This window comes from Rhyacophila brunnea, unplaced genomic scaffold (assembly GCF_057557595.1).
Source record: "Rhyacophila brunnea isolate RB1 unplaced genomic scaffold, BYU_Rbru_1.0 scaffold_16, whole genome shotgun sequence".
In the NCBI taxonomy this organism is placed as follows: Eukaryota; Metazoa; Arthropoda; class Insecta; order Trichoptera; family Rhyacophilidae; genus Rhyacophila; species Rhyacophila brunnea.
In genome coordinates, this window is record NW_028232816.1 from 25,408,605 (window position 1) to 25,435,152 (window position 26,548).

The following is a 26,548-nucleotide window of genomic DNA, read 5'->3' on the forward strand; positions in this document are numbered from 1 at the left end:
ATGCAATAGACATACTTGCCCAACTAGGATTTTTAATAACACTGCAATAACTTTTTGTTTGAAAATAGGGTGACCAATAATTATTATAATAATAGTGAATCTTGTTTTATTTTTAACTAACTATTTATAACTTTTTTAACCATCCTACATATATGTAGGTACAACGTTCTTAAGTAGGTAGGTACCTACCTACAATATACATGCAGCACAGAAAAAATTCAGTAAATTTTGAATCTCTCGGACAATAAATTAATATTTGTATTTATTTTAAGTCCTTAATCTGTTTGATTTTCATTCTGTCTTAGCCAAGTGAATAAATAGATTGTTTTTAAATATTGTGAATGTGAATGAAAACCTGCAGAGAAACAAGACATCAGAAGAATTCAGATAGTGAAATTTGTATATTAGCTAGGATAGCGAAAAACACCTACGTTGGCCATGCGGCTTAAGCGTTGGACTATCACGCCGTGAGTCCCAGGTTCGAATCCTGGGTCTGGCAAGTACACATATTGTTTTTCAATTTGTGTATGAGTCAGGGTATGGACCTAATAGGTTGAGCAAGTGGCTGACATCCATTTCTCGTAAAAAACAAAAATCTGTTAATACAAACCTCTACTCTGTGGAGGTCCATATGATCCTATTAGGATCGGACATGGTCGGAATACTTAATAAAATTGTATCACATTATTTTCATATCGTCTGGTCGCCTGACTGACTGCCACACCCATCGACCGCCATTGCAGTGTTGCCATATTTACTGAAATTTCAGTAGATCTACTGAAATTTTGGTCAGGAAAAGAAGAAATTAAGATATTTGTGATGAATAAAAGTCACTTTTTACAAGATTTTTTAAAAGACACTTATGAGATTATGTCAATATACACGCTTTCACCAAACACAATCGTTGAATTTTATACATTTTTGTCATTCTAACGATATTTTGAAGAAATCTACTGAATTTTGAAAATTGTAGTTGGCAACACTGCGCCATTGTTATATTGTTACGCTTCTACACGGAAAGTTAGAAAATCTTTCCAATATGCTTAGATGGTTACCAAAGTGGTGATGTGCCTATCACTAATATAAGTGCACAAACGAACACACCCAAAATGGTGATCCAGGTAAATGGACCTATCAATTAGAATTTTTAAATTATCTAGTAACACCGAACATAAAAAATAAAACAATTTTCACATTCAAGATCATTTTTATTCACTCCTTTGTTAAAAACAGGTTTGCCGCCCGAAGTGTAGTTAATGTGAGAATACATACGATAAGCTCTATAATTCGCCGGTATTCGATTGTCAAATTCAATAGTCAACCGCGTTCAAGTATACAACGCAGATGAGACGGGTTTATGTTGGAAACTTCTCCTTCGTAAAACGTATGTTCATCACGAAGAAAGTAATGTACCAGGGAGGAAAGTGCCCAAAGACCGCATCACAATTATGCCGTGCTCCAATGCAACCGGGACACACAAAATGAAGCTTTTGGTCATAGGAAAAGCCAGGAATCCTAAGCCATTCAAGAATATCTGCCTCACTGAATAACTGGTTGTGTCAAGTGATTTACTGTTTAATATTTAGTTAATAAACTTAGTTAATAAATATATATAATTTAGTAAATACGTGATTTAAAAAACTATTTTCACGAAATACCTGTTTTAATTTGTGCCATATTTTGTATGTATGCACTATAATCCGCCGCTTTCACTAATTGGACACTTGTCTGGTTTTTGGGGTGGCAGATTACTGAGAGAGTACTGTAGCTTAGATTTGGACTTGGATTCCAGGGGGAAAAAACATTTCCTAGGAGTGCGAGGCATAGAAAAGGTTAGGTACCCCTATTTTATGATATAAACTAAAGGCATATATACTAGAAAATGTACTATTTCGAGAAAGCTTGAATAAACCAAAATCTACATTTTTAAATTAATTTTTCAAAAAAATACTCAAAAAGATTAAAAATCGTAAGTACCTACATGCCCTATCTACTTGAATAAGCCTCAAAGAAATGAAAAAAAAGTACGTAAATCCACTATAAAGTTAATAATCATGTAATAAATGCAGAAATAGATCAAATGAGAGCTGTACTTTCATACTTCTTTTTCAAAAGGCTTTCTCGGTTACATTAAATATGCTTCGGACAGCAGAGTTGTAATTTACAAAATAATATTTCTACAATATGATCTGTTAAGCGACAACAATAAAATAATGTACTTATCGAACTATAAAACAACAAAAAAAAATTTGTCAGTAATATATTAAATGAATTATGAATAAAGTATTCGACATGAATACTTTGGTATCTGAGAGAGCTTGTAGCTCTACCGCCCTGCCCTAGGCTTAGGGCCGTCATACCAGTATCAATTCAATACTTTTTCCCTAATTAGAATATTTAAATGCCGATTGGTGATTGCGATGTTTTAGAATATTTTCAATATTTTAGCGATTATTTTCACTGTAGTTTTTTTCCAAATGGAGCCATATAGATATTATGAAAGTGTTTTGTTGTAATAACTATTTTTTGTTCGTTGTTTGCCAACGAATGTAGGTAAGTATATATTGTAAATAATACAGCTATCAATAATAAATTAATAAACTACTGTGATGTTAATAAGTTTACAGATGTTTTGAGTCGATCTGTTAAAAATATGAAACCTCTCATTGTGATCAGGAACACGAACTATTTTTTAATACATAACAAATAAACATGTACCGTAAAATGGGGTGAAATTAAACCAATGCAATTCAAAATTTTTGTACCTCAAATTTTATTAAATAGTCATCTAGCACCACTAGAAAAATTTAATATAATGAAGATATTGCATCTTTGTAATATTCTGGACTGTAAAAGTCTCGATCTCTCGATAGTTGGGTATTGATATGATACCGATAGCAACTATCGATAGTTTTTCTTTCGATATGACGGCCCAACCCGACCTTACCTGTACTTACTATGTATTTGTAATCCATAATACCAAATACATCAATGCCGGAAAGCTAAGAATTTCTGTGTGGTGAGGAAATTAATACATATTATGATATTTATTTATTTTAAATCCATTTCCAATCATTATAACATTTAAATAAGTTATTACTTAGAGCAGTGTGCGGATACTAAAAATATATAAATTGGTTACAATATGACAGGTATATTATTCAGCAAGCGTGAAAAATATGTCCACATGCCTATTACATTATTTTTATAATTACATACTAAATAAATTTAGTGATAGAGGATACGTTATCACATTTTTTGTTGTAAATACAAGGGTACATTTAAATAATTATTTACATAAAATTTAGCTACATAATAAATATTTTAAAATTCAAAATCACAAAAATAATATAAAGGGAATGGAAAAAAATACTAAATGTGTAATAAATGACGTACATCACTGTAGGTAGTAAAATCAAAATGTCATGCCGATGTTTATTGTGAGCGGCACATGAAAGAAACTTGTAATATATTTTTTTAAAGACAGGGTCTGACATAACGTCTCTGTTCTGGCAGAACACACTAACTGGAGAATACTAGTTTTGAGTAATTTGACTTTGAAGTTGTTAAAATGTTTATCATGTGAGTTTATTAAGTAATCATAAAAAGGATGACTTTAAAATAAAGACTGTTTATTTATTAAGAAGGTTTCCAGACGGTAAAGTTTGAAATAAGGAACATTTTGGTATAACTAACTCAATATGTCATTTTTTCGAATTAGTGTCTTCTGCCAGAACAGTGACGATAATGTGTTGATAAGGTATGGGGGCTGTCGAAAATGTGGCGTAATTATTTTAGACAAAGTGGGGGTTAAAAATACCAAAAGTCTTGCCACGTAATTTATGGATGGCCCCTTATCATAAATGACGCTTTTATATTTTTAGATTTCATGATGAAAAAATTGTTTTTTGCTATGTTTTTACTACCTATAGTTTTATCACTTTAAAAAAGGTACATTTTTTACAAAACAAACGTTATTCTACCTAAAGCCTCGCTGATAGGCATAAAGTGAGCATTAACCTGATATAATAAGTGCACATAACTTTACTATATCATTTTTATCGGTTGATAGAGCAGTCAATAGGCAATAGACAATAGACAACCAGCCAATTATACAATCTCGTCAAAGAGATTTGACAATTATTAAAAGAGATAGTTTTATTGATCTTTTTTCTTTGTCTTTAGTGTGTTTTAATTGGTAACAATATAACAATTAATATTCTATATGCCACATTGCATTGTTTATATATGTCGCTGAGTTTCAAAACCAGCTATAACAGTTTTTCATTATGTCGAGAAAATCAATAAAAACTTTTTGAACTAAAAAGGTTTTTGAATGTTTCAGTAGTGTTATAGCGGGTATTGATAGACGCATTGATTTTGTTTCATAAATGACAGTTAAACGTAGCGAATTTTGAAAGAGGCGATAAAATTTTCATGTAGAGATTTTAATAACGAATCCATCGATATATATATCTTAATTATTTCAAAAAAGTGTTTAGCGGGTTTTAAAACTCAGCGACACATATAAAAGGTCGTCTTTATTGTTTGTTTCTTTCTTGTTTATAAGATTGATATATATATCAGTGGTCAGCAACCGATGGCAAATATGCATTTTTGCAACCCATCAATGGTTGACCATGCTTACATAACATGTATGTAGTAATATTTAAATAATAATAAAATTTATATATTGCAAATCCGTATCAGCAATTAGACGGCTGACACAAAAAGGCACTTTCGTTAGTATTACTGAAAATTTACAAACTGAATTTTCAACAACATTTATGGATTTACATATAAACCCTGTAAGACATGAATGTTTTTATCAAGACAACGACAGATGGAAATTTTGAATCTACATGATACATTTGCGAACAAGTGCATTTTTTGCCATGAGTTATTCTTCTAGACCGACTGATGAACTTCTGCAAGTCTCATTTCAGGTTTTAAAGAAAATTTTGCAACGTAAGACATCCACAAAAGTCACAATTACCAGAGTATATCGTTTTTATCTAATATTTTTATATCTAATAGATAAATAGATAAGTATTTTTTTTTTTGATCTTTATTGCAACTAAAAAATAATTAAAACTAAAAGTTAAATGCGGACCTTAAGTCTGAAAAGGTTGCCGACCTTTGGAATACATAATAGATAACCGACTATGTACTTTCTGCAAAAAATCTGGACAATTATAATAATGTTGAAGGAGTTTTTTGATCTCGATATACTACAAAACTTGATGGAAATTCCAGAACATTTTTAGTATGGCTGAATCGATAACAAATAATATTCTCTACGTTAACAGCATTTGTATGGTTTATAACATTTATCATCTTAATAATGATGATTCATTGCAGTTAACGATATTAATAATCAACAATGGTCACTCACTCTTATGACATATTATATTTATGGCTGTAGAATGCAAAATGCAATAATGCGAATTGCGTTGTTTCCCACCTAAGTCTCATAATTATTACAAGCCAAAAATTTTATGAGAAAATAAATACATACTGTACATACTGTTTAAAATATTTTGTCATTTGCTTTGGTTACTTACTTATCTATTATTACATGCATTTTTCTGTGATTGTTCATTTATATATTGAAGGTTCATTGTTAAAAAAAACTTTTCTTAGGCTTGCAACACTAATATGTACAACGCGTTTTTAAAGATAAATAAATCTGAATTCTGCTACTTACAAATGAATCTGTATAAGAAATTACACGAGATTAATTTTGAAACCTATCTTTAGCTTCAGATATTTAGGCTTTATCTATATCTGCATAGGAGAAAGTTTTCTTGATGTTTACCTGAATCTCGACTGTGTCTTCAAATAGGCGGGATTTTTACATCAAACTTCGCTACTAAACACCATTTACAGATGCATTCCATAGAAACGAATTGCTGGCACAACATCAACAAGCTTATAAGGTTGTCAAACAACGGGGATTATTGGTGACTCCACATGGCATAAGATGAATATGGATTCTTCTAAATTTTTTACATTTATTTATTATTTGCAGTTACGAATTCATACACCACAAATTTCTCTTATCTGTAAGGCGGCTGTGTAATACAACATTTCATATGATAGCTACGTACTAATAAAGTAATTAAAATGAATACTACTAGAGAATTGATTACGATTCAGGAGTTTGCTCCTGTTGTTTGATTAAATTCCAATAATGCCCTTTCAATTTCCGTAAACTGTCATGGTTTCCCATCTGAAATCAGTAAAATTAAATACATAATCAACACTGTTTAGTGAACAAAATACTACCTATATTCTTTCAAGAATTTTATTTCAATTGACTTTTCGGATAATATTTAAAAATTTAAAATACATCTTATAGCTTGTTTACACGTGCGTGGATTTACTGGTGGCAGTACACATCGTCGCGACTATAACAATAAAATGCAAATGTAAACATGTATTATCGTGCAAGTTGCAAGACTGCCTGCATGGATCAAAAAAGTTTAGCCTTCTTCTGAATTCCCACGCGATAGTTGCAAATTGCATGAAATATGTGCATGCGCAGTAGAACGATAGTGGCAAACCTACCGGAAAAAAATACGAACTACACCAGGCAGAGCATTTTGATGTTTACCGACTTTCACAACCTGTCCGATCCTGTCAAAAAGCACCACACAACGACAACAAACGCGTCCGTTTACGCTTCATGAATGAGATTGGCAAGACAGTCGGCACTTTTGTGTGTAAACAGTTATTGTTGCAATAGTTTAATTCATATGCTATCATTACCAGTAAATGTATGCACGTGTACAGGTTATATTTTACTAATAATTATAAATCGTTAAATTGGAAGTCTATTGGAGTGCTTCCTAAACCCATGAGTCGCGCCCCTGGGAGACCGTAGGCTTCTGCGAGGAGCCGCGACTACAGAACTACAAATGTTAAAAATTGTCAGATAAGAACACATTATACAAAATTTTTATTAAAATATTTATATTGACGGAAAATAATACTATCAAAAGAAGAAATAAATGCATGGGACACAATAACAAAATTCAATTAATACTTCAGATTAAACAAAATTAAACATCTTTGCAATTCCGCTCCAATTCAGCTTTAGTTCTAAAATACTGACATCTGTCAATAAAAATTATATCTCTGTAAGGAATTTGAATGTTTTTATCTGATCTATTTATTTATCCTGCGCATGAAGAAATATCAAAATTTTGTCGTGGAGCAGTAATAATGATTTGATAAAAAATTACCTCGTTTACAGAATATTGAAAACAGTTATGTAAACTTTACATTTGCATTTTTAACTTTGAATTCGATTGACTCAACTTGCCGCCGGTGTACTTGTATTCGTTCAACCCTCAATAACTCGTATGGTACACGGAGGAGAAATAGAAAAATAGAAACACAAAACATTGCGTTTCATTCGGGAGAATACAGTAAGCCAACTTCAATAATAGCAAAGTGATTAATTTTGACGAACCTCAACGATTTTTCCTCCCTGTAAGACGACAATGACGTCAGCATTGCGCACTGTCGAAAGGCGATGCGCAATAACCAAGACTGTCCTGCCTTTGCCTGCAAACTCCAATGCTTGCTGTACCACTTGCTCCGATTCCGTATCCAACGCACTGCGACAAAATGATAAGCATTTATTTTATTCATTGATTGTTATTCTGTCTTTAAGCCCACATCACCCTTCAATACAATAATGAACGAATGTAAGAATCCAATCTACTAAATCCATACTAATCGTCATTAATTTGAAGTCAGCAGGTACCTACCAGCGTTTATTACAATAAACAACTTCTTTTGTAGTTTATGAATGCCATGCTTGTTTCGGGCAAAAATTCTAATCGTGTATTTTTGTTTGAATTGCGACTTTTTGTGTTATGTGACCGCTCATATAAAAATACGTGTTCTCTGATATAACGAGTAACTCTTATAACGAGCAAATTCAGTCGGTTCCATCTTCCTCTTAATAACCAAGTTCGACTGTATTACTGTTTTAATTGATTTTTATGATTTCAAAAATATTTATTATATTAAATTTAATCTTTGTTAATGAATAATAATTGTTTGATGTGTCACCTTGTAGCTTCATCTAATAATAAGATAGGAGGATCCTTTATTAGTGCTCTAGCGATTGCAATTCGTTGTTTTTGTCCACCACTGAGCGCGTGTCCTCTCTCTCCAACCAAAGTGTCATATCCTCGAGGGAATTCTTTGATGAATGAATCAGCATTGGCGATCTTAGCGGCCTTTTCAATCTGAAATATGTTTTTTATGTTTAAGTATCCATCAATATTTCTAAAATTAATGAAAGTAAAGTACTAAGTTTAGAACTAGTTCTAAAATTACAGCATTATTATTATTATTAATTAATTATTCAATTTATAGATATTGTGCAATTTTCATAATTCGACTATTGTATGACAACATTATGGAAAATAGGAATTTAAAAAAATGGCAGCACTTTGAATCGCAAAAAGCGACATTGCCATGTTATTTATTGTTTTACTGAACTGCCAACCATGCATAGGGTCCATAAGTCTGAAAAGTATGTATGACTGTCCATATATTCATTAATTCATTACTTTCTTCTTTTCGGTATACAATCAGCAATGTTCGTCACTGTCATAACAAAGTATTCATGACAAATATATACATACCTCCGCATCTGTGGCTCCAGGCTTTCCATATCTTATATTTTCCCTGATCGATGTAGCAAACAGGACCGGCTCTTGGTTAATATATCCTAATGCTCTACCTCGAAGCCAACTCGGATCAAGGGTCCTGATGTCATGTCCGTCGATGGTGACTTTCCCAATATTTACATCATAAAACCTGAAAAAGACATTGTTATTAATACGGTATCAATTCGATCAGCTCACTGTTGAACGAGAAGGATGTAATTTCGCAATGCTTAATGAAAACATCGTCACTGTTCTGGCAGAAGACACTAATTCGAAAAAATGACATATTGAGTTAGTTATATACCAAAATGTTCCATATTTCAAACTTTACCGTCTAGAAACCTTCTTAATAAATAAACAGTCTTTATTTTAAAGTCATCCTTTTTACGATTACTTAATAAACTCACATGATAGACCATTTCAAACATTTTAACAACTTCAAAGTCAAATTACTCAAAACTAGTATTCTCCAGTTAGTGTGTTCTGCCAGAACAGAGACGACATATTGTCACATCAATATGGTGGTGTCAAAAGGATTTGTCAAGTGGCTTTCAAATATTCATCCAGTAATTAATACGAATCGAAGATACTCAAACCTTCCGGTTTCGACAGAATTATTGCAAGCAATATTAACATATCGTCGGTATAGTGGCAAAAGGCGTTAAGTCAAAAAACTTTGTTTTGAGATAATCGTCTTTTTCTAAATTCAAGAAATTGAAACATCTCTATTTAATTAGTTTAAACATTTTTACCTAAACTTGCTACTTTATGATATTCGGTAATCATTTATGAATTCGATTTAAGTATTGCCAAGTCTTTTTTATAGTAATAATAATTAGTTTTTTGAGTTTATTTACAAAAAGGTGAATTAACGTTTTTTGCCACAACGATTTTTGAGTTAATAGAATAGTCAAACATAAAATGTTGTAGTTGAGTAGTAATACATTGGACTCTAATAATAATAGAAACTGGCCAATTTAAAATAAAATTAAAACAGAAATAATATTAGGTAGGTGGATACTATTAGGTAATAATATTAGGTAGGTATAGAAGTAATTTGATATTTTTGTATCTAAGATTAGTAATAATCTTGTTTTAAATTATGATACTTTTCATCTTTATTAAATTATTGTGTAGTTAAGCACTAGGTAAAAATAATAAAAATAATACATTTTTATTTAATTTATTTATCAGAACGTTAGGTTAGGTTAGGTGGATAAACGGTATGGGGATGATGATTACACAAAAATAATGTATGAAAACAATTAAAATTAACAATTATCCTATAAAATTAATTAAGAAAACTTAAAATATAATTAAGAGATCATTTCCGCTTCATCATAGCCAACCTCGAAGGGTTCGAGAACAGTATTTAATTTATTTATTAGAAACATCGGATAACAGGTGGATAAACGATATGGAGATTTAAGAAAGAAATTTGGCAAATACTTTCTTTTAATTCATTTTGATAAAAGTGGTATGATTTTGAGTCCTTGTGCAGTTTGCCGTCAGCAATTCGTACCCTTTGGGTTTTTGGAGCAGCACTGTCTGCATTCCTTAAAATAAAATCCCCTTTGCGCTCGAAGCTCTTTCTTCGTCTTCTTTGGCCATAACCGCCCCTTAATTGGAGCATATGGACACCACGCGGCGCCTCCAAGAATCCCTGTCGCTCGCCAGTCTTTTTGCTCCATTCTAGGTCAAACCAGCATCCCGTAGCTTCGCCGTAAATACTCTATAGATAGTATTTAGCGGCTTACCAGGACGCCGGAGTCCGGTCGGCTTGAAGAACAGGAAAGCCAAGTTGAGGTTCTCTTCTGGCATCTGCAGCACGTGGCCGAGCCAGGTCCAACGTCGCCTCTTCACTCTCAGCGTGATGAGAAGCTGTTTGGTGCATTCTCTTATCTCCTCGATCCTAAAGTCATACCACCGCACACCCAGTATTCATCGCAAACATCTGTTTTCGAAGCTCAGTATATGGTTGCTCTGAGCCTTCGTAAGGTGCCACGATTCGCTACCGTAAAGCAGCACCGTCAGAATGCAAGCGTCAGATAGGCGGCATTTGGTTTTGACCGAGTACAATCGTGAGTCCCAGACATTTCGCATCGAGTTGAATGTTGCTCCAGCCATTCCCATTCGGATAACGAGCTCTTTCTGTAAAATGCTATCTCCCGTGATGTGTACCCCCAGGTACTTGAAGCTATCGACGCTCTCGATGTTTTGTCATTATTAATTATTTATAATTATTAAGACTGGGTGGATGGTAAAACCAGATTAACAATCGCACGTGGGGAGACCATGACCAGATGAAGTAGAAAATACTGACATTCTATCCGACTGGCGATTCAAGACAAACAAGAGGAGATGAGCCCACCCCGGGTTTAGTGATTAAACTATCAAGATTTCAGTTTCCAATTTCATTCCCATTTGACACATTATTTTGCTGCCGTTGTCACCGCAAGTATTTTATGTTCGTCAGCGCATGATTATCGGTATATTCTCCAAGTCAACTTCATCATTTATCGATCCGTCTTCTGTAATCAAATGCATAATGTTAGCATTGTAAAGATGAAAGTAAATCAAGGGTAAAGTACCTAAACACTTTTTCATCTACAATTTATATTATACTACCTACTAAAACCTTCCTGAGGCTATAATATAATTTGTAAGTACCAAATGAACGAGCTAAAAAACTTAACTATTGTCCTACAAACCTGTTGTCATGAAAGTAGTAGGATTATTATTAATATTGTCTCCATCCACAACATCACTTTGGTGTGCATCATCTAAAATATAAATAAAACATATGCGTTAGTAAGGATGTCTTTCCGATTACATTAAAATACGCCATAGAAATGTGATATCAGTACACAAATAATCAATAATTGTAGAGCAAACTTCATTTTGAGGTTATATTGAATTAAGTTGCTTACCTTTTACATGCTCCCTTATTTTATTCTGTTGCCCATACAGAAACATAATATTTTCCAATCTTAAATTATACACGTCGTAAAAACGATTATACAATAGATTACAAGCACAATTGTAGAAAATATGAGATATATAAATACGCGCGAAATGTCAACATTCAGAACCAACTGTCAAATGGTTGCAAGCTGTATGTGGCATAGACAATAAGTCAATATAAATGACGGACAAGTGACTAGAAGCTTGAAGCCAAATAACGTTAAGTCATCTTATTGTTATTTGCCACTATGAAGTATGAAAGAAAGTGACTTAATACGTATTGAATTCTTTAAATTATGTCACAACTACATGGACTTTGGCGGAACTTGTTTTTTCAGACGATAGAGCATGTTAAACTTTATCATTCTGCATTCATAACTCAAATCAGCCAATTTTTGACTTATCGTCTTCTGCCACTACACCGACGATATAGCCGTTATTATAGAAACAAAATTAAAATGCTAACCGAATCCATAGACATTGTGTGCGCATATTGGTATTTATGATTTTGTTTCTGTGTTCTATTCTGTACTCTGCTGCCATATGAGAAGAAGAATTCATAAACAATAACACATGTTAACCTACGTCCATCAGATTCCAGTTAATGTGCTTTTCCAATAAGATAATCTGCACCATACTAACCATGGCTAAATTTACAAACAACATTACTATGCGTCATCTGTATATTTAAATGTAATGTGGTAGTACAATTTACCTCTCTAGAAGAGCTGCTATAGTAGATTTACCATTTCCAGAGGTACCAACAATCGCAACTGTTTTTCCAGCTGGGATTTTCAGGTTAAAGCTATGCAAGATTTTCTGTAACATAAAAACACATTCAATAATGTCAATTATAAAACCATGAATTTAAGAAAACTAAAAGAATCAGTTTGCAGAAAAAGTTAATTAAAATATATACATTCGTATATCACTGATTAATAATATAATTAAGTACTACTCGAGAAGTAGAAAACATCTGAAAGAGACCTAGAGGATAGCAGATAAACAATTAAAGAGGGATATATTTGAACTGGATGCAAAACTATAATAAGTTATAAAAAAACAACAGATGACATGTGAAAAGAATTAGTCCTCCGACAATTATGCTGCAATTACATTAAGATCACGTCACATGCTGACACGGCAACAAATTTAGTTTATGGTTTCGTAATTCTGCAGAATATTTTGAATGAGCACTCTCTATAAATTCAATTATGGAAAGTGCCAACTCCAATTCATTAGTATTTTGAAAAATTACTTGCGATTTTGCATCTATAGATAATATTTTGAACAGAACCCAACCAGGACATCATAGATAATAGACGTAAACACCAGACATAGATATTAATTTAATAGAAAATCCACAGAGAAAACCACTAAAAACAAAGAACACGGAATTTTGATGTGTCGAAAATTTGTAGCTCTGCAGATACATGATAGAAAAAAATGTTCACTGACCAGTGCAGTAGTCATGATGTAGGGCGATACGCGTGAGGTGACCTTATTGTTGTTCTAGCGATCTCGGCAGATTTTGACAATGTTCATTTAAAGGTTCAAAATATGCTACAGGATGGGAGCATCAGTCTGATAACATTTCAAAATACGAATAAAAAAAACACACTTTTCACCTGTAGCGGCAGTTTACTGTGACAGCATGTGACAGAACATAACATGATGATAATGTATTTGATGGTTTAATCTCTAAGGAATTGTCAAAAACGTTTTCTCATTTCAAATAAGAAATGAACATTCCAGAAAATATCTTCGTTGTAAAGCGATGTATTGGTGTAATATTATTCTTTAATATTGTGGGATAAATCCTTTGAAAAGCGGATATGGAATAGTTATTGTGAAATGGATTTGTAGAAATGCACTGAAAAAAAAAATTTAATTATTATGATCAGAATCTTACCGATTGTAATCTGGTAGGATAGGCAAAAGTTACATCTGAGAATTCAATATCACCGACAAACTCGTGATATGGTATCCTCTTTCCTCCTATCATTGGCATTCGAGGTTCCTTATTGATATACTGTAAGACAAATATCAATTAGTATTGAAACTGCATACTTTGGAAACTGGGAGTGGAAACAGTGGCATTCAAACACATAATAATATTTTGTTTGTCAGACAAGTGCTCTAACCATTATGCCGCTGACCCAAGTCTACATATTTTCCAATAGGCATGTTACTTCACCGTGAAACCCCGATTTTACATTTTTGAAAGGACTGACAAAAACTCATTCTTTGTAGAAACATTTGAACGGGTATAAACAAAAAAAAACAACATAACTGCAGATATGCCTATAGATAGGTACGCACATATCTGGGATTCATTTCAATGATTGCCATGCGTTGAATTAAGTGTTCAAATAAATTATAATTTTTGTACGTAATAATATGTACGTATTTTTAATTGAATTTTGAATATTTCAGATAAATTGCGGGAAATAAAAATTTACAACCGGGAGTTAAATGCACTAAAATGAAACGGGATTGCTGAAACGCAAATAATGAGAAAAAATGAATTCCAGGTAACATAAAAATGTGTTCCACTGTATTAATATTAGAATAAATTACAAGATAAAAAGAACTTTTTATATACAATGTTTTTAAATTTTCTGTTGAATCATATAAACTTGACTTGACTAGCTTAAACGACCAAAAAAATTTGTACTTGATAGAGAAATGTCATTTCATATTGATTTCCATAGTAACGCACGTATATATTAATAATTTAGTTGCTAGGACCCCAGACCCCTAGCAACCAATAATGGTGTCGAAATAACTTTTCATACAAAACAGAATTAACTGAAAATGAATTCAATTCTACTTAAAGCTGTCTAAAAGTATTAAAAAAATGCATTGGCATCGTGTTCTGATATATTCTAAAAGTTTTAAATGTCTAGCTAGTCAGGAAGTTAGTTAAAAATCGATTGCAAGATTTGTACCGGACAAAGAACCACCGGACGAATAATAAGAATACGAGCTAAGAAAAACGTTGTAAAAAATACTGTTTTATTTAGAATTTACCTCAAAAACCCGGCCTCCGGCACTTAGTCCTTTAATAACGGAACCGAAAAGTAGAGACAATTGTGCTGTGGAACGCTGTATGGTTTGCGAATTGATCAGGAAAGCCATAACATCTCCTGCGCTCAATTGCCCCGTTGACATAAGATGTCCTCCTAGATATAGTGTCCCCAGTACCATGCTAAAATAATAAAATTACTATTATGACTTGCAACAGTGAAAATTTATGGTAGTTAGTTCACTACTCGATTGATATGGTGTGTTAAAAATGTTTCTTGTACTAAATTCAAAATAATCTTTAATTAGCGTTTCAAAAGAGAAATAGTTATTACAAAATGGTATTCATAAAAATATATGATAACCATTTTCATTTCTTCGACGCTTCGATACAAGATTTTGATGTTTGATTTGACAAGACTTTTAAAAAAACCTTTGAATATTTCGTCGATGTTTTGTAAAAAGAGCGAATCAACCATTTTGGCGAAATCGAGATTTTAATGAAAATACAATATGTACCCCACTAGCTTTGTTGTGTAAAAACGGCGAATTTGTATCTCCACAGGAAAGTACTTAAAAATGATAATCGTAAGGGCGAATATCCATTTAGTATTACGAATAAAAAGCGAATGTGACATATTAGGCATTTTAAAATATTATATAATAATGCCTATTATAATATCAGTATTCTTTCTAAGCTTTATTATAAACTTGTTCGATATTTATAATCATCCACAGGTAATAAACAAATAAATGTCTAAAGTTAAAAATCCTTCTCCTGTAAAATAGCATTTTGGTTAATTCGCCCTTTTTACAAAACACCGACGATTTGATGACTTCGAAATGCGAAAAGGAATATAATAATAAATTATAGTACATGTGTATTATTGAAAGGATTGATATTTTATTTAATTAGTGGAATATTAATTGTTATACAAAACATGTACTGGAAATACATGTTTTTTTGTTAAACTATAGGTTTTTTTTATTGATAACACAAAAAACCTAAAAATGAAAGGCATATATAAGACAATTTTTCGAGAGCATCAGCATTTGATTAGTGGAGATCATAGCGGGTAAATGAAAACTGTACCTATTCAAGAAAAGATTGGTGCCAGCCTGAAAGAGTCCAATTCCCCTTCCTAGTTCTTGTGCAAGAGATGCCGCCTTTATACTTTCTTTAGCAAAAGCTTTTTTCTCCTGCTCTTCAGCGGCAAATGCCCGAACTGTTCTGACATTGCTCAAAGCCTCCTCGGCTACGAGTGTTGATTTTTCTATCTAGAAAATAATAAATAACTTCAATTCAATACATAACCTAACCTAACTACTTACGTTATACACAAATAAACAAAAAAAAAATATAGTTTCCTAACAAAAGATATTGGAGTGTTTATGTTTATTAAAAGTACGAGGGTGGGTCAATAAGTCCTTAGAAAAGCCGACAGGTGGCGCGACTAGTACTGTAAGCGGTTTGTTTTCATGCAGCGGCACTACCGATTCAGTATGCTGCGAAGTTTCAATCAGATTGGTCGGGTTGTTGTGTGTTTCTCGTACATTTAAAAAAAAATTTTGCTTGTGGAAAATGGAAAAATGGAAAATGGAGAAAATTGAGTTTAGAGCTGTTATTAAACATTTTAATATAAAAGGGTTAGCAGCAAAGGAAATAAAAAATGAGTTGGATTTAGTTCACGGCATATCTGCTCCTTCACTTGCAACTATTTATAACTGGTTAAATGAATTTAAACGTGGTCGTACATCAACAAAGGATGAACCACGCTCAGGACGTCCTGTAGAGGTGACTACACCAGAAATGATCAATAAAATCCACGATATGGTGTTAAGTGACCGAAGATTAAAGTTGAGTGAGATAATTGAGGTTACAAGGATCTCTAAAGGTAGCAAACATGACAAATTGGGCATGAAAAATATTTCTGCAAGATGGGTGCCGCGTTTGCTCACAGTCGACAATAAACGCAATAGGGTGGTGGCCTCTAAAGCCCTGTTGTCGCTCATGCAACGCAATCCGGATAAATTTTTTCGTCGCTTTGTGACTGTAGATGAAACATGGATACACCACTATACTCCCGAGACGAAAGAACAGTCAAAGCAGTGGATTGCGAAGGCAAACCATGTCCAAAGAAGGCGAAAACCGTAAAATCAGCTGGTAAGGTTATGGCTACTGTATTTTGGGATGCACGTGAAATTATTTTCGTTGACTATTTGGAAAAAGGAAAAACAATAACAGGGGATTATTATGCATCCTTATTGGACCAGCTAAAAAACAAAATTGAAGAAAAACGGCCTCATTTAAACAGGAAAAAAATCCTCTTTCATCAGGACAATGCCCGTGTTCACACATGTTTACGATCAATGGCTAAAATTGAAGAATTGAAGTTCGAATTGGTCGACCACCCACCGTATTCGCCAGATTTAGCCCCCAGTGACTTTTTCCTTTTCCCAAACTTAAAAAAATGGCTAAGTGGACAACGTTTTTTTTCAAATGAAGAAGTCATCGATCGGACAAATGCTTATTTTGAGGACCTTCCGAAAACTTATTTTTCTGACGGTTTAAAAAAAATTGAGAAACGTCTAACCAAGTGTATTGAGCTCCAAGGAGATTATGTTGAGAAATAAAAAAAAAATACAAAAATAAAAACTGTTTTAATGCTTTTTTCTAAGGAATTATTGACCCACCCTCGTAATATTATAAATAAGAAGTTTCACTAGAAGTACTGCTCCAGTCAATGCGTTAATTTGTATGTAGGTATATCCTAAGAATAAGATTTTGACAACCATAATGTGAGTATCATGGCCCCCACATTCTAAAGCGGGCCCCTAGGCTAGGATCATTGTCAGCCCCCCCTACCTATCTCAAAGGTTAAAGGCAATGTGACACTCTATAGTAGCGCTTTCCAAATGTCGTTCACGGTAAAATTAAGGGTGTTTAGTGTATTTTTAATACTTACGTCCACTTGAATTATGGAGTTATCAAATAATGACACAATTAAAAATTACATCACACAATCAAATATTCTAAAATATAACCATTATGAAAGGAAAATAGCGCCGCAGGTGACTTTTTCTACTATTAGAGCAAATCTGTCATGTGTGTGTTTATCTCACTTATTTGGTCGACTCGCCACGCCGGGCCCCCAGGCTAGAGCCCTGTCAGCCCCCCCTTGTGGGGCCATGGTGAGTATCCTACTCACATGATGCCCAATCGGCCCTATTTGTATTATTATAAGTACTATCATTTCCCTCCATTTTGGTAAGCGAAAACAAACTGTCACTTTTATTTTGTTGTCTGTTTTTCGTCTGGATTTTAGGATTTGGAGATGAACAAATAACACACCGGAATTGTTTTGGAAACGGCAAGGTATATTTACGTTAAAATTATATAATAGTTACATTTTTAATAATTAAATTTTACGGAGCACGATATCGGCGTGTTCGCGATTTAGCTGTTTGTAGCGTTCTGCGCGCCATCTTGTGTTTTTTTCCAACGAAAGCCGTCGTCGAAAAAAAAAGCGACGTTGCAAATCTTTAACGGTTATAATTTACTCTACGGCATTGCCGGCTCGGCTCTGTTATTATTATTTATTTTCGTAATCAGCGCTTTACTATTTGTTGGGTTTGACACCGATTCGGGCCTCTCCAGATACACAGAGACATCCCCAAATGGGGTCCATATGGGGGTGCCACAGTACCTATATTATTATATTGTATATCAACGCATTGAATAAAATAATTGAATCATTAAAAGTACATAATTGAATGAATTGAAATTAATTCAATCAATATGTAAAATGAATTATCTTTTTTGTCAGATCTGTTTTATAAATGTAGTAATGTGGAGATTTAAAATTTTTTGTTCATTCGGAACTTCTACAATTATTGTGAATAATATGTGGTTTGTGTAGGAATGATAGAGCATTTTTTTTTTTAATTCACGAAGTGGGCTTTTAATTAGCGCACGCAAAAAAACTACATAAACACAGTTTATTTTTAAACGGAGGCGGAGACTTATTGTTAATACTGTAGTTGATACTTTGATGTGGGTCGATTGACAAGGTGGTTGAATGGATAGAAAGATTGACGATCTAACTGATAAGTCGGAAGATAAGTTATATGATACTGATACTGATAAGTTGGTGGCAGTCAGGACGTGGACACAGGGCAGAGGAGACACAATATGAGACTCGGATTCTCTACTTATTACTACACTGGTGCCTTTATCATTGGAGAAGACAACTGTGGTTATTTTAGGACCAAAGCCCATTATAGTCAGGATGTGATACAAAACTATAAACTTTGATCGTAATAATAGTTATTGCTCATATTTTGAATGCAATAATAATACTATGGTTGTCGATCGGGCTAACCTTCTAGCAACAGCAAATATACTCCAAAACTTAGAAACAGTGGTCGAATTTGTATATATGGGATCGACCATTAATGGAAAAGGCGGATGTGAAGCGGAAATAAGAAGGTGCACACAGATTGCAAAAAATGCGATGACACGTATATGGAAGGATTGGGTAATTTCGATTGCCACAAAAATTATGCTTGTGCAAACATTAGTGTTCTTCATATTTTTATATGGTGTCGAGTCATGGACCCTGAAGGCAAGGTAGCAGAAAGCAATTGATATCTTTGAGATGATCCTCAGTCATGAGAGTTCGAGTCAAGTCAAGTGGCAGACATACGGCGCTTTCAGTTATGACGCTTCTAGGAAACCCGGGGGCGTGTCAGAAGCATGATCTTAAACCGGCGAATATACCTGTGCCTGTGATTCACGGGATAGTTTCCTTAGCAGCGATCCAATAAAAGATCCTCCTATGACAACAGAAGGAATACAAAGTAACGTCAAGCCAGTCAATTGAGGAGATATTACCAGCAAGCTTCCTGCAGACCCGACTACCTAAAATTCATAAACATTATATTAATTTAATTTATATTCTTGTGTTCTGGCAGAAGACACTAATTCGAAAAAATGACATATTGAGTTAGTACCAAAATATCCTTATTTCAAACTTTACCGTCTGGAAACCTTCTTAATAAATAAACAGTCTTTATTTTAAAGTCATCCTTTTTACGATTACTTAATAAACTCACATGATAGACCATTATTTCAAACTTGTTAACAACTTCAAAGTCAAATTACTCAAAACTAGTATTCTCCAGTTAGTGTGTTCTGCCAGAACAGAGACGATATATTGCTGTTATTATATTTAATTGTGTTAGTTATATTTTCCCTTCACATAAAACATTAAAATAAAATTTATATAGATAGGAACTTATTGATATTGTTCCTAACAAAATAAGATATTTTCATATAGTAAAGACCAGTGGCGAAGGGTGGAGGCTGATAAAGTCAAAAGTATTTGATTGCATTAAGACTATTATATTGTGTAGATAAAGTTTGTTAGTTTTTAATATTCAATTAAGCCCTGCCTAATCCACGCCACAGTAGATTATATTAAAAATATATTCATATATCTAAAAACTATGCCATTAAACATAAACCATACATACTTCAAGATATTTTAAAGATAGAAGAATATTTTTTATCGATTATGAATTATTGGTATAGGTAGGGTTTAATTGAATTAATAAAAACTAACCAGTACCATCTGCAAATTGTATTCTTAAGTTGAATGAAAACAAATAAGTATGACTGACAAAGTTTCTTTGACCATGTCCGATCATAATAAGATCATATGAGCCTCCACAGGGTGGAGGTTTGTGTAAGAAGATTTTGTTTTTACGATAAACGGATGTCAGCCACTTGCTCAACATATTAAATCCATACTCTTGACTTATACACAAATTGAAAAACAATATGCGTACTTGCCAGGCCCAGGATTCAAAACAGGGATCTGGGCCGACGTTTAAGCCGCGTGGCCATTGTACTTACTAAGTTTAGTTTGCACTATTTATGTTGAATCTTAATAGCCTACCTCCACTCTTCACCACGGGTAGACGTTTATTGATTTTTTTGTAAAATACCAAACAAACCTGCGTTATTGCTCGAAGACCGTTTGATATTGTTTGTTTGAAACTGCTTTTAAAGTCTTGAACATCAACGGTTAACCTAAAAATTATAATGCGATTAAATTTTGATAATACCAAACTATAACTAAAGATAGTCTTATGAACCTTTTGTATCAGAGAAAGCGATTTTTTTTAAATTTTTGGTGTGGTCATAGAAATATTAATTTTCTGTATGTTGGCGCATTAAAACATGGCGGTTATAAAATAGCTACACTTGAATCAAAATATTAATGCTTTGGCTCCGGTAGAAGTTTTTAACAAGGGTAAACAAGATGAAGTTTGTTATGGATGAACCTGCAATGCGAAATCACTTGTAGCTAGTTTAATCATTAGTCTTAGTAACCTCTTCTTCAGTTTCAGCTTAATTTAACCGGTTCTATGCCTTCAGCGAGTTTTCTCTCTCTATATCGACAGTCCACACATACAAATTTCGCGAGTTGTGTCATTGACAATCTGCGGCCTGTCAGATACTGCAATAGTAATATCGTGAGGCATAGCATAGGTTAATTAGGTACTGTATAAAGAAGGTTTTTTGTCAAAGTCTAGATTCTAGAAGCAAAATAGACTCTCAATGTAAGAGAAAATCAAAAATTACAAATGGAAATGGAATCGAAAGGTGCAGGTTGGGCATAACGTATAAAGATCACAAAAGAAGCCAATGGATAAGGAAGCAGACAAGACTAGGTGATTTGACATAGGTCGCTGAGCAGATGAAATGGTAATGGGTTGGACATGTTGCCCGTCAAATAGACAACCGCTGGACGAATGCCGTCATACAGTGGACCCAAGGGGCACTAAACGCCCACAGGGACGCCCTAAAATCCGCTGGATAGATGAGATCATAAGGTTCGGTGGATGTCTGTATGTAGAAAATAATATGACTATTATTTCAGATATTATAATGTGGATACTTCAGTAATTTGAGTCTTTCAATTGGTCACCTGTTCAGAAGTTCACCTGTTCGTTCTTGGTCAAAGAATGCAATGTCCTGTCTCATTATTGATGCAAAGAGATCTTGCTTCATTTGACATGCTACGCCCTCTCCAATCTCGGCAAGTAGATGAATATAAATAAATGTGAATATAGCCTGAAAATAAAAACATGTAATTAAAAATTTGGCTTCATACAACGATGTTATTCCCAACAAATGATAATTATAATACATTTATATTGAAAAAGTCAACAGAAACATTGCTTATTACAACGTTTTTATTAGATCGTATTCTTATTTGTCTGGGTGGTTGTTTGTCCGGTACAAATCTTGCAATCAATTTTTAACTAACTTCCCGACTAGCTAGACATTTGAAACTTTTAGAATATATCAGAACACGATGCCAATGCATTCTTTTAATACTTTTAGCCATTTTTAAGTAGAATTGAATTCATTTTCAGTTGATTCTGTTTTGTATGAAAAGTTATTTCGGAAGAAATCCGTAATCCAATCCTCTTGATCACTAATCTGTTTCACTTCTACTAATATAAGGTTCATCAGATATTCACAAACATAATATTTGTCAGGGCTTCGAACCGGAACTGAACCGAAAAAAAAATATCGGTTTTTTCGGTTTGGTACATGTTCAAACACGCACATGATTTTACTCCCAACTTCAGTTGTCATTTAGTTGTCGTAAGCGCAACATTCTTGCGTCCCGGGTCATGGAAACATTTAAAAATTAATCACTTGGAGCTGAACCGAAAATTGGAACCGAACCGAATATTTTTTTACTTGAACCGGAACGAAAACCGAAACGAAAAAAAATAACAGTTCGAAGGTCTGATAATATTTGTATCAACCAGCGATTTCTGTTTTGTTATTGAAATTTTTATAGCTGCGTGGATTTCAGTGAGGGAATGTACTAAAGCCTAGAATTATTGTTATTTGTGACAACTAATTGAAACATGCTGCGGGATACTATGTCTAGCAATCAGAAAGATTTGATGAAATCATTTGATGCTACAAAAACATTGTGGGATGTCCCTCACGCCATTGGTAGAATTTATTACTTATTACCTGTCCTATGTACATGGCTACAAGTTTGGCAGCCGGCGTTTTGACTTCTTCCAGGAAGTTGGAACTGGATCTGTCTCGGACACTGGCCAACACGTTCACCACACACCCAATCAGCTGCGGAATGTAAATGTTTACTGCTGCTACAGCCAGAGCTGCCTAAAAATATAAAATATATCGAATAATTGTCCTGCTCATAAAACTGATGTTTGTACCTTTTGTTTCTACCGCATAAAATCATATGTCTGATAAGCTAATTTTATATTCATCATTCAAGACAGGTACAATACTAAAATTTTTGTTTCAAATCAAAATAATGTTTATTGTTTTAAGTATTGGAACTTGAAACAGCTCTATTGTAGTGTGATTTCTAACATAACTAAGACTTTATGCATATAAGATGCAGATGGAGGTAGGCTGTTGCGATACATGCAATACAAATTGTGCAAACTAAACTTTGTTAGTCATGTTTATTTGTTTTCGTTGAACTAAAACTACAATGTTTAGATAGTGTTTGTCAGTTTTTAAAATTCAATCAAACCCTGCCTAATCCAAGCCACAGTACATAACAGTCAAAAAATATTCGTTTATCTATAAAATATCTAAAATTTTGCAATCATACATAACTTTGGATATTTTATAGATAGAATAATATTTTTATCTATTATAGTTTGGTTTAGGCAGGGCTTAATGAATTTAAAAAAATGAACCAACAATATGTGTAATATCTAGGAAACCAAAACAAATAAGTATGAATGAAAAAGTGTGCACAATTTTGTCGTATCGCCCAAAGTATACCAAAACTATTATGGTTTGGCTTAGGCAGGGTTTAATAAATTTTAAAAAACTAATCACCACCATCTGTAAATTGTAGTCTTAGTTCAATAAAAAGAAATACGAAGGACTGATAAAGTTAAATGTGCACTATTTATGTCGGATCTTAACAGCCTACCACCACCCATCGCCACTGATGTGAGGTATCAACATAATATTTTATTTCTTGCCTTTTTTGATCAGCCTAGCGCCCATACCGCCCCTTGCCTTACTCTTCCTTCTCTAATGATAAAAAGTGATAAATCTTTGTATACAGATTCCATTGATCGCAGGGATACATCTTGGACATGGTTGCATTAAGCAAAAATTTGCGATCAACAGGGGATTTAAAAAAAAACGATTTAAAGGATGAAAACACTTTAAATAACAAATTAAACATAATATAAAAGAAATCTATTTTTGCAATACACCTAAAAATTTACATCAATTTTGTTCCGCGTTCAAAAATATTATGTTATGACATATCAGCTTACTTTTGTTTCATTCGCATTTAACTTTATGGTGTTAACTGTCAATTCATGATAGAAATGAATTGTATTAATTAAAATAACACACAATTTTTAGTATCAACTCCACTTTTTAATAATATTATTCTGTAAATTTATGCCTGAAATGAATTTATTTAACGCCTGTACACGTGCATGGATGTACTGACAACAATATTGTGTAAATTAAACTATCGTCTCAAAAACTTTTTATACAATTATAAAAGTGTTGACTGTCTCGCCAATTTCATTCTTCAAGCGTAAGTGAATGCATTGGTTGTCCTTGTGCGGTTGCTATTTGAGAGGTTCGAATAGGTTGTGAAAATCGGTAAACGTAAAAATGCTCTACGCGGTGTAATTTGTATTTTTTTCAACAGGTTTGTCACTATTGTTCTACTGTGAAAGTTGCAATAATTGCATGAAAATCCAGAAACCACTATTTTCTCATCCATGTCATGTAATTTGCACGATAATACAGGTTTACATTTTCATTTTATTGTTATAGTTGCGACAATACGAAATGCCACCAGTAAATCAAGGCCATGTAAACGAGCTATTATTATATGTGAGCGATTGAGGAAAATGATACGTGTGTGATGCCACTTATTATGATGATTTCTGACACGTGGCACATATCAAAACAAGTGCGGAATAAAATAAATTAAAAATCGATGGCGTATACCAAATTTGCACTAAGAGGAGTCATGAAAAAACGAAGGTAACCTTTGTATGGTTTTAGCCTTTTCTATGCCTCACAATATTACTATGGCAGTATCTGACAGGCCGCAGATTTTTAACGACACGTTGAATGTAGAGCAAAGCTCTTACTACAATCGCTGCTTATACTGATAATTTGTGGCTTAGTATATCATAATTATTCAAACAGATGTCACTGTGTGTTTAATTTTTTGGATTATGTAAATCAATCGACAATGGCTAGTAATTTGAGTTTAAAGTCGGACGAGTTAACTTGTCGAAATTCGTATGTGCGGGCTGTCGATTACTGCCTCATAGCCCAGGCGCGCACGGGTGACTTTTGTCACGGTGACAGTTTCGTCACTGTGTCAAAATACATAATGCAGTATATGGAGGTGCGCGCATGAAGCGATGTGTAATTGGGGTGACTTTTAGTTCCTCCAGCCGGCGACTTTTAAGTGACAAAACTGTCACCGTGTCAGTACTTTTATATCAGCGCCCGCGCGAGTGACAAGTTGTCGCTAAGTGACGCGTCCGCCGCTCAGTTCAATACACTACGTTGCAACGGGTGGACATACAAATAGCATCAGTATCACTGATGAATCGTAGACCTATGACATAATATGATCTGATAATATCCCAACTCCTCCTTTAAAGTTCCTAATATATATTCCTAATAGATAACTTGCTAAAGACATAGAACCGGTTAAAAAGGATTAATTTAATGTTTTTAGTAAACAAATAAATAAAATTGGATTAAATTACCACAACAGCTGCCAAGAAATGCCACCGGAAAGGCCATAGGTACAGTAGAAATCTGTCCCAATCAAAATGTTGTTGCTCATCTGTATAATTTCTTCTTATACTCAGCGGCTTAGCGGTGATTGCTTGTTTGCAGTGTACAGTCCATTTGTTTACGAATATATTGAAGCATGCACCAGTAAATATTCCATAGCCAATTTTCCACGACGGGCAGAATATGTTATCAAACGCCTTCTCTATCTGTTTCTTTGGTACATTGGTAACAATTTTGCGACTATTTGAATATGAATATAAATTTGATTTGCCTATATGTAAGGACGTTTTTAGATGGTATTTTGATAATGGAGCATTGCTGGAACGAAAACATATTTTACGCACTGATTAGTTTATTGTCTTGTGATAAATTTGGGGCAATTACGTAAACATCAATTTTGACAGTTGTTTTATAGGTTATACCCATTTAACACCTATTTTATTTAATACTATTTTGTAAATTACCCAATTAATGGCTTGCAAAATGATTGGACTTGTAATATTCTCCACATTTTAATTCATGATATGAAGCAATGACAGATTCAAAATGTATTTAAACAAAAAACATAATTTGACAGCTAATACGGTTCATAGTCCGCAAGCAAAGTTTCGAAGAATAATTACTAAAGGTAGGTACATACTAACATGGTATGACCAAAGAGATTAGGCATAGACTAAAGGCTTGTTCGGACTGTTACAGTGATTTAGTCGATAGCGAGTGATTTGGTAAATAAACGTGTCTGAACAGACAAATTTAGTCGAGTAGTTTAGTAAAATCGTCAGTCCAGTCGATCCATTTTATTCTATTATCTCGGCCGAGTAGCGACCCCCACCACCTCTCACTAAATACTAAACAAGTCTGAACAGGCGAGTTCATTAGTCGCCGACTGCCGTAGAAATGGCACAGCGTTGGAGCGAAGATTCTATTCGAAATAATATAACTAATAATAATTATACTTCAATGCGACAAACATTAAGATAACCGTCGCGAACGT

At 33.6% G+C, this 26,548-nt stretch overlaps 1 protein-coding gene across 1 annotated transcript; it reads right to left on the reverse strand.

The window, feature by feature from the left end:
- Window positions 1-5,063: 5,063 nt before the first annotated feature.
- Window positions 5,064-26,184, reverse strand: LOC147074552 (mitochondrial potassium channel ATP-binding subunit-like). Its single transcript, XM_085943371.1, has 14 exons — window positions 26,019-26,184; window positions 25,524-25,872; window positions 22,747-22,902; window positions 21,677-21,822; window positions 20,700-20,775; window positions 19,462-19,602; window positions 15,775-15,959; window positions 14,688-14,865; window positions 13,567-13,686; window positions 12,370-12,473; window positions 8,667-8,841; window positions 8,086-8,264; window positions 7,478-7,625; window positions 5,064-6,232 (listed from the first exon to the last, which is right to left on the reverse strand). Exons 1-14 carry the CDS (start codon window positions 26,063-26,065, stop codon window positions 6,149-6,151), a joined length of 2,088 nt encoding a protein of 695 aa, XP_085799497.1. The 5' UTR covers window positions 26,066-26,184; the 3' UTR covers window positions 5,064-6,148.
- Between the last annotated feature and the right edge of the window lie 364 nt (window positions 26,185-26,548).

Bases quoted from the DNA above. Each gene is read 5' to 3' on its own strand.
- LOC147074552 (XM_085943371.1), bottom strand. From the start codon at position 26,065: ATGTGGAGAATATTACAAGTCCAATCATTTTGCAAGCCATTAATTGG. The intron at 15,960-19,461 runs GTATATTCGCCG...ATTATTTTCTAG, and splicing joins CCCGTGAATCACAGGCACAG to ATAGAAAAATCAACACTCGT. The intron at 14,866-15,774 runs GTACAGTTTTCA...TTATTATTTTAG, and splicing joins ACCAATCTTTTCTTGAATAG to CATGGTACTGGGGACACTAT.